The 11990-nt window shown below is 50.3% G+C and overlaps 1 protein-coding gene across 1 annotated transcript; it reads right to left on the bottom strand.

The window, feature by feature from the left end:
- Nucleotides 1-1858: 1858 nt before the first annotated feature.
- Nucleotides 1859-10887, bottom strand: fus (FUS RNA binding protein). The gene is made up of 13 exons (XM_076041488.1): nucleotides 10704-10887; nucleotides 10431-10614; nucleotides 10099-10340; nucleotides 9104-9320; nucleotides 6829-6863; nucleotides 3865-3900; nucleotides 3648-3757; nucleotides 3421-3559; nucleotides 3244-3342; nucleotides 3020-3164; nucleotides 2545-2642; nucleotides 2299-2455; nucleotides 1859-1963 (listed from the first exon to the last, which is right to left on the bottom strand). The coding sequence occupies exons 1-13, from the start codon at nucleotides 10885-10887 to the stop codon at nucleotides 1924-1926; spliced, it is 1686 nt and encodes a 561-aa protein (XP_075897603.1). The 3' UTR covers nucleotides 1859-1923.
- Between the last annotated feature and the right edge of the window lie 1103 nt (nucleotides 10888-11990).

Here is an 11990-nt window from a genome sequence, read left to right as displayed (position 1 = left end):
AGTCAAACACATGACTCAAATCCAAACAATCCTGTGTAAATTTGCTCTCATACATTAATGATCGCAGGGGGAAGTTCTGTGGTGGATGATGGACAGGTGCCAAGGCCTCCTGACTGACTGAGTGCAAGTGACAGCCTGGGGCGCTGCTTCCTGTCGCCATGAGGTGGTTGACTGAAAAAGACCCACGGTGTCACCGGCGCTGGGGTCCGGGGGGGAGGACCCCAGGAGAGGAAACCTTCAGCTCGCTCGCTCGCTCGGTTAGGTTTGAGTCCCCCCCCCGCTGAGGCTGCTGAAAACCGGTCAGGGCAGTAGAGTAGAGTCACCGGGCCGCCTGCAGATCGATGTCCAGATTTTACAGAACACAGGCGACGATTCGCTGGTGACGCAGAGCAACCGTGAAGAGAACATTTCCTGGTGGGAATTCATGAGGAGGGTTTGAGGAGCAAGGTTCATTAAGCAGTAAATTAGTCACAGCTCGACTCCGTTTCTTCAGAGCGGTGCTGTTGAACCCTGAAGAGTCTTCCTGGTTGCTTTCATGCCTTAATCAATGGTGGGTTTTTTGTTTCTATTCTTTTTTTTTTTTTTTTTTCTTTAAGGAAAAAAACCACAGAGGCCGACAAAAGTCACAGGCAACACAAAAACAACACAAACTGGCTCTGCCGGTCCGAGGCCGCCAAGCATGTGCTATAATACCTGCAACTATGTAAAAATGCTCAGTCACCTTCACCTTCACCGCAGGAGGCGACAACAGGGTGACCCAGTTCCCCAGGCCACAAACTGGTTTCTACTCAGTGATTGATTTTTTTTTTTTTTATGAAGTTAACGTCCCAGTGACGGTCACATCCTGAAGGATGCCAGCTTTGTCCTCCGCATTCGACCCATCAACCCCTGAGGGGAGCGGTGGGCAGCAGCGGCGCCGCTCCCAGGAATCATTGGCTGATCCGACCAAAGTCCAACCCTGAACACTGAGAGCCCAGCAGGGAGGCAACGAGGAGCATTTTCACAGTCTTTGGTTCGACCCGGCCGGGGATGGAACCCGCAACCTACCGGTCTCAGGGCGGACAGGGCGCAAATTGTTGGATGTATTTCTAGGACCTGAGCGGCCGCCGGCTCCAGCTGATTGGTGGGTTGCGCTGCTAGCATGGCTAGCGGCGTGCGAAAAAGAAAAACTACACATTAGCCCTCCAGGCTGTGCTGATGATGATTATGGCATTTAAAAGCACCAGCCAGAAATTCAATTGAAGCTTCTTCTTCTTCTTTTTTAAAATGTCCGAAGACGCCTGGAAATAAAGCAGGAAGTGGCGGCTCAGTGACGTGGCTAAAGCGACTTCTGCTGTGCGGTGACTCGCGGTTGAAATCAAAATAAATCACAAAAAATCAAACAAAGTCACTCTTCAGTTTAATCAACACTCATGATAAAAACAAAACGGAACATGCAGTGCCAACAAACAAAAAAACAATCCAAGAATAAATTAGGAGTTTACTCACAGAAACTAGCAGGCTAGCAGAGTTTCAGACAGTTTGACACGTTTAGCTTCAGCATTTAGGACCCAGGAGAAACTGAAGGCAGAGGATTCTTTTGTAGGTACATGTTTGTGTGTGTGTGTGTGTGTGTGTGTGTGTGTGTGGAAAACAACTGTGGTGGAGCGACCAGCCTGTCTGTCTCTGCGTCTAATAGCAAATATTTTTCATGAGTACCCGGAAGTCTTCCTAAAAGATCCTCCAACAACAAAAAAGTGGCTCATGACAAAACAGAGAAAGTCACAGCTACAAATACTGAGAGAGAGAGAGAGAGTGAGAGAGAGGGAGAGAGAGAGAGAGAGAGTGAGAGAGAGGGAGAGAGAGGGGGAGAGAGAGGGAGAGAGAGGGGACATAGCAGTTTGGGTGATGGCTATGGTGGTGGGGGGGGGGGGCTGAGATGTTCTAGTAGGGACGTCCACGGCGCTCCTGACGACGATCACCTCTGAAAAACAACAACCAGCAGGTTACATAATGACACTCAGTCAGGTGGCCCAGCAGGTGGGTGTGTGTGTGTGTGTGTGTGTGTGTGTGTGCACGCACTTGCGAGCGGGTGTGTTTGAACTGGTTGTTATTCCTGTCAACACACAGAGTGTATAGACAGCACCGGATCTAAAAACTGGTTCTCTGAGGAACACTGCTGAGTCTCTGCATTGAAGCAGCAGCAGCAGCAGCAGCAGCAGCAGCAGCAGCAGCAGCTGACGCCACTGTGAGGAGGGTGGAGCCAGGGTTTCCATGTTGTTTGCTTTGGAGTCAGCCAGTGCAACAAACTCGTCTCACCTGGCGTCCATCTTTCCCGGGGAGAACCCCCCCCGCTCGCCGCCGCCACCACCACCGCCGCTGCCGCCCCGCCCTCCTCTGAAGCCGCCTCGCTCGCCACCTCGGCCTCTGAAGCCGCCGCGGTCGAAGGCGCCCCTCCGCTCTCCTCCGAAGCCCCCTGCTGGTCGAGACCATGTGATCGGTAAACGTGGCGGCACAGTGGGTGAGGGCTGGGGGGTGAGGGCGGGAAGGTGGTGCTGTGCTCACCTCTCTCCATCGGGGGCATCCCAGCAGCATCCTCGGGCTTCGGCGCCTTGCACTGGTTGCACTCGTTCCGCCAGGAAAAGTTCAGGTTGCCGCAGTTACTGCGGGAGAGCAACGGAACATACAATTTAACTGTCGATTAATCTTTTTTAATCAAGATTAATCTCCGAACATTGCATCGCTAACCGCGATCAGTCGCGTGTCACGTGCGGGTGAGGGCAGTCAGTCGTTGAGCAGTAGCTTCAGTTAGCTTGGGCTAACTTCAGTTAGCCTCTTGGCTGTAACGTCCATGCTGCTGTATTTTACTGTGAAACGTCAACGTTACGAACGGCTTCAACAACACGCCCTTCTTGTGGTGAGGCGGCAGCGCTAACGACAGCGCCACCATGTGACCAGTCCCTGCTGACCAGTCCCTGCTGACCAGTCCCTGCTGGCAGCCCTCATTGTAACACAGTCCCACAGGGTCAAAAAGACTCACGGGTTTGAACACTTCCAGTCTCCGGCTCTCTGCTGGCCTCCGGCTCCTCCCCCGGCACCGCCTCCGTTGCCTCCCTGGAAGCCCCCCCCCCGGCCGCCGCCGCCGCCACCAAAGCCGCCTCCTCCTCCTCCGCGACTCATCGGCCCTGCGGCCCACAGAGAACCAGACCGGTTAGATCCGAGAGTGCGACATAGCTGGCCCAACTGGCCACGCCCACCACCCACCTCCTCGCCCCCGACCCCCCCTCATGCCCCCTCGGCCTCCGAAGTCGGCCCGGCGGGTGGCGAAGGACACCTTGATGGGGTTCCCGCTGAATTCCTTGCCTGTTGAAAAAACCATCAGAACGGAGAACGCAGAGAGAGAGAGAGAGCGAGAGAGAGAGGAGAAAAGGTGAGGCTTACTGGACCCACCGTCGAACCAATCGATGGCAGCCTTGGCCGAAGGGGGGTCGTCGAAGGAGACGGTGGCCTCCCCCTTCAGCTTCCCCGTCTCCCTGTCGGTGTACAGGTTGATCATGGGCAGGCCCGTCTTCTTGTTGACCTGAAGGGGGCAGAAGAGACGCCTGAACCAGCGACACGCGACACTCGGCGGGAGGTATGTGGGTGGGGCTTGGGGACAGAGGGTTGACCTTGATGATCCCGATCTGCTTGAAGAAGTCGGCCACCGACTCCACGGTGTAGTCGTCTCCCAGGCCTTGCACGAAGATGGTGTTGTTGTCGGAGTTATCCTGGTCCTGCACTGCAGGGGGCGACAGCGAGGCGGGCGGGGCTCAGCGGGAGCGATTCACAAATGGCTCGTGTTTGGTGAAGGTGAGTCAGTACCAAAAAAAAAAAAACCCCACTCACTGAAGCCAGGACCTCCGTGACCCGGGTCCCTCGGGCCTTGAGAAGGAAAGCAGAGGTTTTCAATCAACAATCGATGGTCGGGAAAGCAACACAACTGCAGCTGACATCACATCCTACTGGTTTGACTTTTCTTTTTCCATTGGTGGTTACTGGTGCGTGTGCAGATGTGTGAGCTGCAGCACAGGCAGCAGCGGTGTGGGCGCACCAGTCTGCCAGCTGGTCGGGACAGCGGTCAAGTCACGGCGGCACGCCGCTAAAAAAACCGATAACTGGTTGCTGGAGGCGGGGGGGGGGTACCGACAGCATCAGGTCCGACCCCCTCGGTGGCGGGGGTGCGAGTGGAACCCGCCGCCTCCCATTCGCCCCCTAGTGTCCACCGTCAGGCTGAGCAAGTGAAGGCAGCGAGTGTGCCGTGAGTGACGGTGTGAAACACCTGGTCACACACACATCAGTTCACTCCTTTTGGAACTCTTGGCGCGGTGGTTCGCGCGAGCTGCATTTCCGTGACATTTCTAAAATTTCGACAAAGTACAACTGCCATCTGCAGGTGTTTCCATTGAATGACGTGAAGCGCATTCGCCGTAATTCTCGAGGAATTGAGTTTGCGTTCGCTCGTTTGCTGTCCAGAATGGTTGTTACACTCTTACACTCTTTGACGACTTGTAAAAAAAACATTCTGCACTCCTCCTCCGTCCAATCACGGCGCGGCATTTTCACCTGAAGTGGACCGGTCACGTGACCCCGCGCGTCACGTCCGCTGACGTAGAAATGCGATAAAAGTGTTTGCGTGACACTTTTGCGACGTTCCTCAACATGGATACGCCTGAAAAACCTCCTCGCGGGCGCCTCAAGACCTCTCAGCCGTATGTGAGAGGTTTTTCCGAGTGCAGCTGCTTCCATCACCGCTTTTTATGGCCATCTTTAGGCTTTGTGCAATCCAAGGGGCGGTGGAAACGCTGCTAGCGCTGCCTCGCTGCCAGGAGGTTGCTGGCTCCATTCCCAGGCAAACGCGTTGACTGTGCGTGTGTATGTGGCAAACCAAGGAGTTGTCAGTCGGAGATGTGTGTGTGTCTGTGTGTCTGTGTGTGTGTGTGTGTGTGTGTACACAGCTGGGATAGGACCCAGCGACCCCTGTGCTCACTCTTTACTCATTTTAATTTTGCCCAAAGTGTTTGCAGGTGGACTCTTGTCCTACTGATGACACTGTGTTTTTGATTGGCAGGTCGTTCTCGCTCTGGCCGAAGCCAAAGACCCCTCCCCCGACACCGACCCACACGTGTGAAAATGTTCACGACAATCCCGCGGAAACACTCAAAGCAGTGGGGGTGGGGGGGGGGGGGGTTTTGCGTTGCAACGTACAAACAGCACGCAGCAGTTTGTCAAGTTTAGTTTGCAAATTGTGTGGATCATCTTTCAGGTTTCAGGTTCCAAAACGCATCCGTGTCTGACACTCAGAGACACAAAGTCATTTCTTGTGTTGGAAAACAGTTTCTTCCTCTTTCAGACTCGTCAATAAATGCTATGTCATTCAGTTTTCATTTAAAGGACCCGCTTGTACCAAAGTTTACATGAGATTTTTTTTTCAAATCCTTATAATGACGCAGATTTAAAAATAATATATATTTTTCGCACACATACTTTTGTGTATTTCTTTTTTTTTTTAAAACAGGCTTGAAATCATCATAGCGCAACACCTGTCAAAAAAAACGATTGTGGCCCTTTGAGGGGTTGAGTCCATTGTTGTCACCGCACTGGAATCCTCCAGTGGAAAAAACGCAACACCTTGACATTGAGACCACACGGAGGTCAATCGGAGGTGGAGCCAGCAAGCGCACATCAGGAGACCGCCGACCTGATCCGGCGGTGCCTGTTGTTGGCAACCATTGCATGAGGCACAACAAGGAAGTTGTGTGTTAATTGCGGCAGCTGGTCTTCGGCTTCGGTTTGCTCAGCCACCAAATCACAGTGTGATTCACCACTTCCTCCACCTCCTCCACCTCCTCCACCTCCTCCTCCTCCCCCTCCTCCTCCTCCACTGCAGGGCTTTGAAGGTTCCGTGATTCTCCTTCCATTCTTCATGTTCACCTCCTCCCAAACGCACCACCTCAGAGGCTCAACAGTGCCTCTCCGCTACAGTACGCCAGGAGCCCTGCGTCGTGGGACCGGTCCAGACCACGCTCCCCCCAGGGTCCAATACGGCGGCCCGACCATCATGTCCCAGAGAAACTGTTTGTTGGCTTCTGGGTTACTTCTGCTCCGCACGGTCCGCACAGAGCGTGTTAGAATTTCCAGAATAAAGTTGAAATTTCGAAAGATAAAGTTGGCGTAAAAAAAAAAGAAGACGAAATTTCATGAATAAAATCGAAATTTTGCAATTCTAGCGCAAGTCTAGTGGTGTACTTCCGTTTTTGCCAGGTTCCCTGATTACTGTGGGCGAACCTTTCAACTGCCTACTCACCAAGTTCTACTTTATTTCCACTTGATTCAAGAGATGTCGTCTTGTTTTTTCCGTCAACTTTTTTTTTTATTAAAATTTTGACTTGATCACGAAATTTCAACTTAAAACTTGAAATGAAAACTTAAAATAAAATTCTCCTTCTTGTAATATTTGTTCTCTTCTTGTGGCCCTAAACCACTTTTGTAAAAAAATTTTAGCTTTTTAGGGCAGCATGGGAATTTTTAGCCGCGCTAACCTCGAGCGGCCTTTGAGAAAAAAAAAAAATCACAGCTCCACCATGTTTGGAAGTCTTAACAATACATCCACGGTCCAGAGGCACCACTAGGCCCCCTGCTGGACATTCCCCTCGGTTCAGAGGTTCTTACCTGAGGCCCTGAAACACTCGACATCACTCTGTGAGTGTTTCCAACATTCAACATCGATCACACACAGTTTCCCCCACCACCCTCCTTTAGCTTTCACTTTCTCATTTCATCCTTTTTGTGTTTTGTTTTTTTGTCACTTACCACCAAACTTATTGAATCCTCCACGATCGCCCATTCTGATGAGGAGGAAGACAGAAACGACACGCATTGAAGGCCGGCGCTGACAGCCATTTCTCTCAAGGGGGGTTGTGGGTAACCTTCACTCATTTCCTCGGTTTTGACCCCACCCCTCTGTTCCTCAGTCTGCCCAGCTCGACTTTGTTAAGAGTCTTTAAAGGCACCTTGAGGACAAAAGACCTTATTGTTCTATGTTCTCAAGCGGCAGAAGTTTCTTCTTTCTACCTTCTTTAAGTTCTACCAAGTCTTTATTGGTGACTCCAATGCACCCCAGTTTACTTGATTTAACAGTTGTGTCAATTCACCGACCCAAACACCAACACCCGGCCAACCCCTGGATGGATTTTGGGTGTATTTTTTTAAGGTTCTTATGATCTTTTTTTTTTTCTTCTTTTTTTAACACAAATTGAAAGGGGAAAAAAAAAAGTTTTTCTTTGGAACCAATCTCCCAAATTAGAACTCTAGAAATCTTTTCCTTTTTCCCAGATACGAGTAAACTCAACTGTCTGTTGCCTCCCCAGTTTAGTAGCTTAGACCAGGCTGGAGAGAAGGTAAAGCCTAGGAGAAGATTCAAAGATTGATTAAAGCAGAGAATGACACAGTGACTGCTCGGAGGGGGGGAGGAGTGGTGGTCACGGTGACAACAGGCAGGCCATGGAAATGCATTGTGGGATGTCAGTGGGTTTCAGACGGTGGCCGTTTTCGCAAAGAAAAAAAAAATCTCGTCGACAAAAACAAATGGGAGGAAAGTCTGAATTATCTCGACGCTCCGTCGGCCGAACACTGTTAGCAGCTTTCCGCTCCGCGTAGCTCCTGTGTTTTAAAAGCGGATCACATCTAGCTGTCACATTTAGTACTGACTGGGCCGAGGTGGCCTTTCTGACATACACACTGCTCAGGATGGATGGCAAAAGAAGAATGAAGTGAAAAACTAGTTTGAAATCGGAGATCTCGTCAGCGACAACATGAAGACAACAGAGTCGGAGATTAAACTACAAACTTTGACAGGAAAGAAACATCGACTTACCACTTTGTGCGTCACAGCGTTTTACTTATCCAGTCATGTGTTTCCTGCCCGGCAGGATCTAGCGGTGTACACTGTACACTGGGTTTGCTCACTGGGTTTTTCTCTCGGGTTTGTTAGGTACCCACATGCACCAAATCCCAGTTCACCAGGAATTATTTTCCCCACCGTCTTTCACTCCCGCTTCAAATCTCTTCACACAGGTTCTGTCGTGTCGAGCATATTTCAAAGCTGTGAGTGAGTTTTGCTTTGATGTTTCGAACCCAACCCTGTTACTCCACTAGGTTCCCAGCGAGGAACTCCTCCTGCAACTCTGCTTGCAATCAGTCCTGACCAGACTCTTGGATGGATATTCCTGCAGTTATCATCACGGACTGATGAACGACGGCGTCTCTCGTCGTCTCTCAACCTCAGCAGGCTGGGTTTGGGGACACCGAGCCACGACGAGTTGGGCTCTCGTGGCGTCCTCCCCCTTTGCCACCTGGTCACAGCGTTTCTCGTGTTTACCGGCCTCAAACATCGGAGACGCATCGTGAGTATTTTCTTATTAGTTTAACATGTCCCTTGATAGTTTACAGCGCAGGAAGTGATGTTTTTTTGTTTTCTTTTCAGTGAACCGTTGCATATTTTGAGGTTTTCACAGACACTGAGTTTGACTATATTGGGATAATAACGCGATTTCTCCCACAACACTGAGCCGATGCTCTCTGACAGTCCAACAAAAACGTGTTGCTTCCTATTATGACGGACGTAGGGCTGGACTGTATTCCCCTCCACACATACCTTGGTCTTGTTGGTATTAGGACAGGTGCATCCTCTGTCACGTTACAATAGCAGCTTTTATTTATGAAGAGTAGTTACTATGGGAATATTGACCAGACCTTATTTCACCAGTGTCCCACTAACTGGTGGAAACCCAGAGCTGCAGCCCCAAGCGACGCTGACAAACACCTTCTGGCTCTGTGTGTGTGTGTGTGTGTGTGTGTGTGTGTGTGTTCACCTCACACACACACTAATGCATTGGGGTCTTTGGGTTTCGGTGTTGATTTGTGCCTGCGTGTCAACGGCCATTTCCAGTCACGCATCAGAAGGTTCTAATCCTCTGAGCTGTTTGGTCACACGGATGTAAACGATTGTTTTCATTTCTAAAAGGCAAAACATCTCCATGCATCTCTTCACTCAACACCCTGGTTGGACTTGGTCCGGCAGACCTACCCCATGCCTCCTCGTCCTCTTGGTCCACCTCGACCACCTCGGTCGAATCCCCGGTCGTATCCGCTGCCGCCGCCGCCGCCGCCGCGTCCGCCAAAGCCTCCGCCACGGCCCCGGCCCCCGCGCCCATCCTGACCGTAGCCTCCATCAGGACCGCCGTATCCCCCTCCTCCTCCTCCGCCGCCTCCTCCCCCCATTGGTGGGCTTTCATCTCCATATCCTGAGTCAACACATTTTGGATTTTGTTTGTTTTTTTTAATATGTGCGTATATAAGGAGCCGTTTACACGGACACAGATTTTTTTTTTTTTGAAATCTCACATTTTCGAAAACGCTCTTGAAAAAAAACGCAGACGCATTCAGAAAAATTCCTGTTTTTTTGCGACGATGTAGTGCCTATACCTGGCCTGTTGTGGCGCTGCAAGTTTACCCCCTGAAGGCAGAAGAAGAAGACCTGAACTAGCACCGTATATATATGTGTGTGTATATATATATATATATATATATGTATATATATATATATATATATATATATACATATATATACATTTATTTTTTTTTATTATTATTTATTTTTCATTTTCTTGTATGTATTTGGTTTTGTATCCTTTTTAATTCTCTTTCCTTTCTTACATGTTCGAAATAAATCAAATCAAATCAAAAATCAAAATTGTTTGCGGTTTGTTGTGATGGAGGTTAATGGGCGACTGCAGGCTGGTCAGCAGTAGCAGCAGCAGGTCCGTTGCCTGACGTGGTTGTTGTTGTTGTTGTTGTTGTTGTTGTGAGTGGTCGTCTGCACCTCACAGCCGCCCAGGTTGCAGGGCGGCGGAGTGGGAGGGGCTTACAGCCGTGACATCAGCGTTTCCAAAAAAAAAAAAGGATTGGTTTCTGTGTTTTTCAAACTGATCCACGCCGAGGAGCGTTTTCGAAAAAGTGCGGCTTCGGTGAAAACGCCGGCTTCAGGTAAAGGCGAGGACGAACCGCAGACCCATGACTCACCTCCACTCTGCCCGTACTGGCTCTGCTGGCTGTAGCTCTGCGGCGGCGGGGAGCTGTAGCTCGGAGGTGGGTTGTAGTGACCTCCTCCGTGCTGTGGTGGTGGTGGTGGTTGCTGGTGGCCCCCACTGCCCCCATAGCCGCCAACCTGACTGCCGCCACCGCCACCGCCGCCATAGCCTCCCCCGCCGTGTCCTCCACCTGGCGGCTGGCTGTAGCCGGGAGTCTGTGAGCCGCCGTCGTAGCTGAAAGCAGGAAAGAAAGCTCTTCAAATTCAACCCCCGACATCTCCGTCCGCATCTCCAATGCAGGGGAAGAAGCAGACGACGTCTCACCCTGGGGGGGACGGAGGCGACGGCTGCTGCTGGCTGTACCCAGAGAAGGTCGACTGCTGGTTGTAGCTCATGCTGGACGGCTGGTTGTTGTTGTTGTTGTTGCCGTAGCCTCCGGAGCTGTAGGACGGTGTGGGGTGACTGTAGCCACCTCCGCCTTGGTTGGACGGCGGAGAGCCGTATCCTCCTGGGGAGGAGGGGGGGCAGGGGAGTGGTGAGGGTGACCATGTGACCAGGACGGCAGTGCGTCGCCGCTGATGGTCAGTCTGGTCCTACCTGACTGGGCTTGACCGTAGCTGCCGTAGCCTCCCTGGTTGTAGGAGCCGGAGTTGTTGTCGGGGCTCTGGCTGTAGCCTCCGTAGCCCTGCTGGCTGTAACCCTGGCCGGGTGACTGACCATAGCCCTGATTAGCCCCGCCCCCTCCACCACCTCCACCATAGGACCCATAGCTGCAAGACATACGTGAAACAAAACCCAGTTCAAGAGTAATAATTGATGGCCAGCACTTGATGAAACTTGTTTAATTACCAAACACTGTCAGTTAATGTTTCATTTCTTACCCTTGTGCAGATGCTTGGGAATAATCTGTGGAATAAACCGGAGGAATTAGTTTAAAAAAAAAAAAAAAAAAGTTTTCAAAACAAGAGCATTTTTCTGTGTACCAAAAATGATTTATTCAACCTTTATTTACACAGGTCTCAATCTCAAGACGGTTTGTGGCATTTACAGATGAACTCAAAACTCTACATCGTTTGTGTCATTTGAATGTGTTGTCTGTATGTTTGTCTCTCAAAGTCTGAACCAATCCTCTTTAATTCCAGATCATTGTGATGTCATCAGTGGTGTATGTCTAGAGGATTCCCGTTGTTCCAGGTAGAAAAGGTAAATGTAAACCCAAAGGTTGACAGTATTTCCACCTTTAATATGTTTATACTTGCTTCTACACGGGACGGACATGGCTACTAAGAGTTAATATTAGTCGAATAATCCCGTTCCGATTAACTCCCCAGCTGCTTTGCGAAGTAACTGTCCGACTAAATCCATTAATTCACCTAACAGGTCACACTCTTTGAACACAATTCTCGTTTTTTTGTTGTTGTTGTTGTTAGCATTGATATTTTAGCCAAAGACTCAGTTTTGACCCACGAAGAGCTTTATTAACTCGTGATTAATGGTTGAATTTCAGAACATATTACATTTCATAGTAGGACTTTTCAGTCGTAATAATTAAAGCATACCTTTAAAAACAAAACAAAAGCAAAAACAGCAACGTTATTTTCTCCATTTTGTCAGGTTGCCACCAAATATCGCATTCAAAATATCGAATCGATATTGAACTGTCTGACCAGAAGGTTCCGCGAGACGAATAAGAATCCGTGTAATTGTTGTAATTGGTTTAGACCGGACAAGACCGGATCGAACCGGACCGTCGGTGCCAAATCCAGCCACCCGCTGGCATTCGTGCTAAAGCCGCCGCCCCCCTACACACACACACACACACGGACACACACACACACACACCGGCCTTTCCCAGTACGACCGAGGAGGGCTGGGTGTAGGTGG

This window comes from Nelusetta ayraudi, unplaced genomic scaffold (genome assembly GCF_046127955.1).
Source record: "Nelusetta ayraudi isolate G7.1 ecotype Tasmania unplaced genomic scaffold, CSIRO-AGI_Nayr_v1 ptg000067l, whole genome shotgun sequence".
Classification (NCBI taxonomy): Eukaryota; Metazoa; Chordata; class Actinopteri; order Tetraodontiformes; family Monacanthidae; genus Nelusetta; species Nelusetta ayraudi.
The sequence above is the reverse complement of the archived record's forward strand: the minus strand, read 5'-3'. Positions and strand labels throughout refer to the sequence as shown.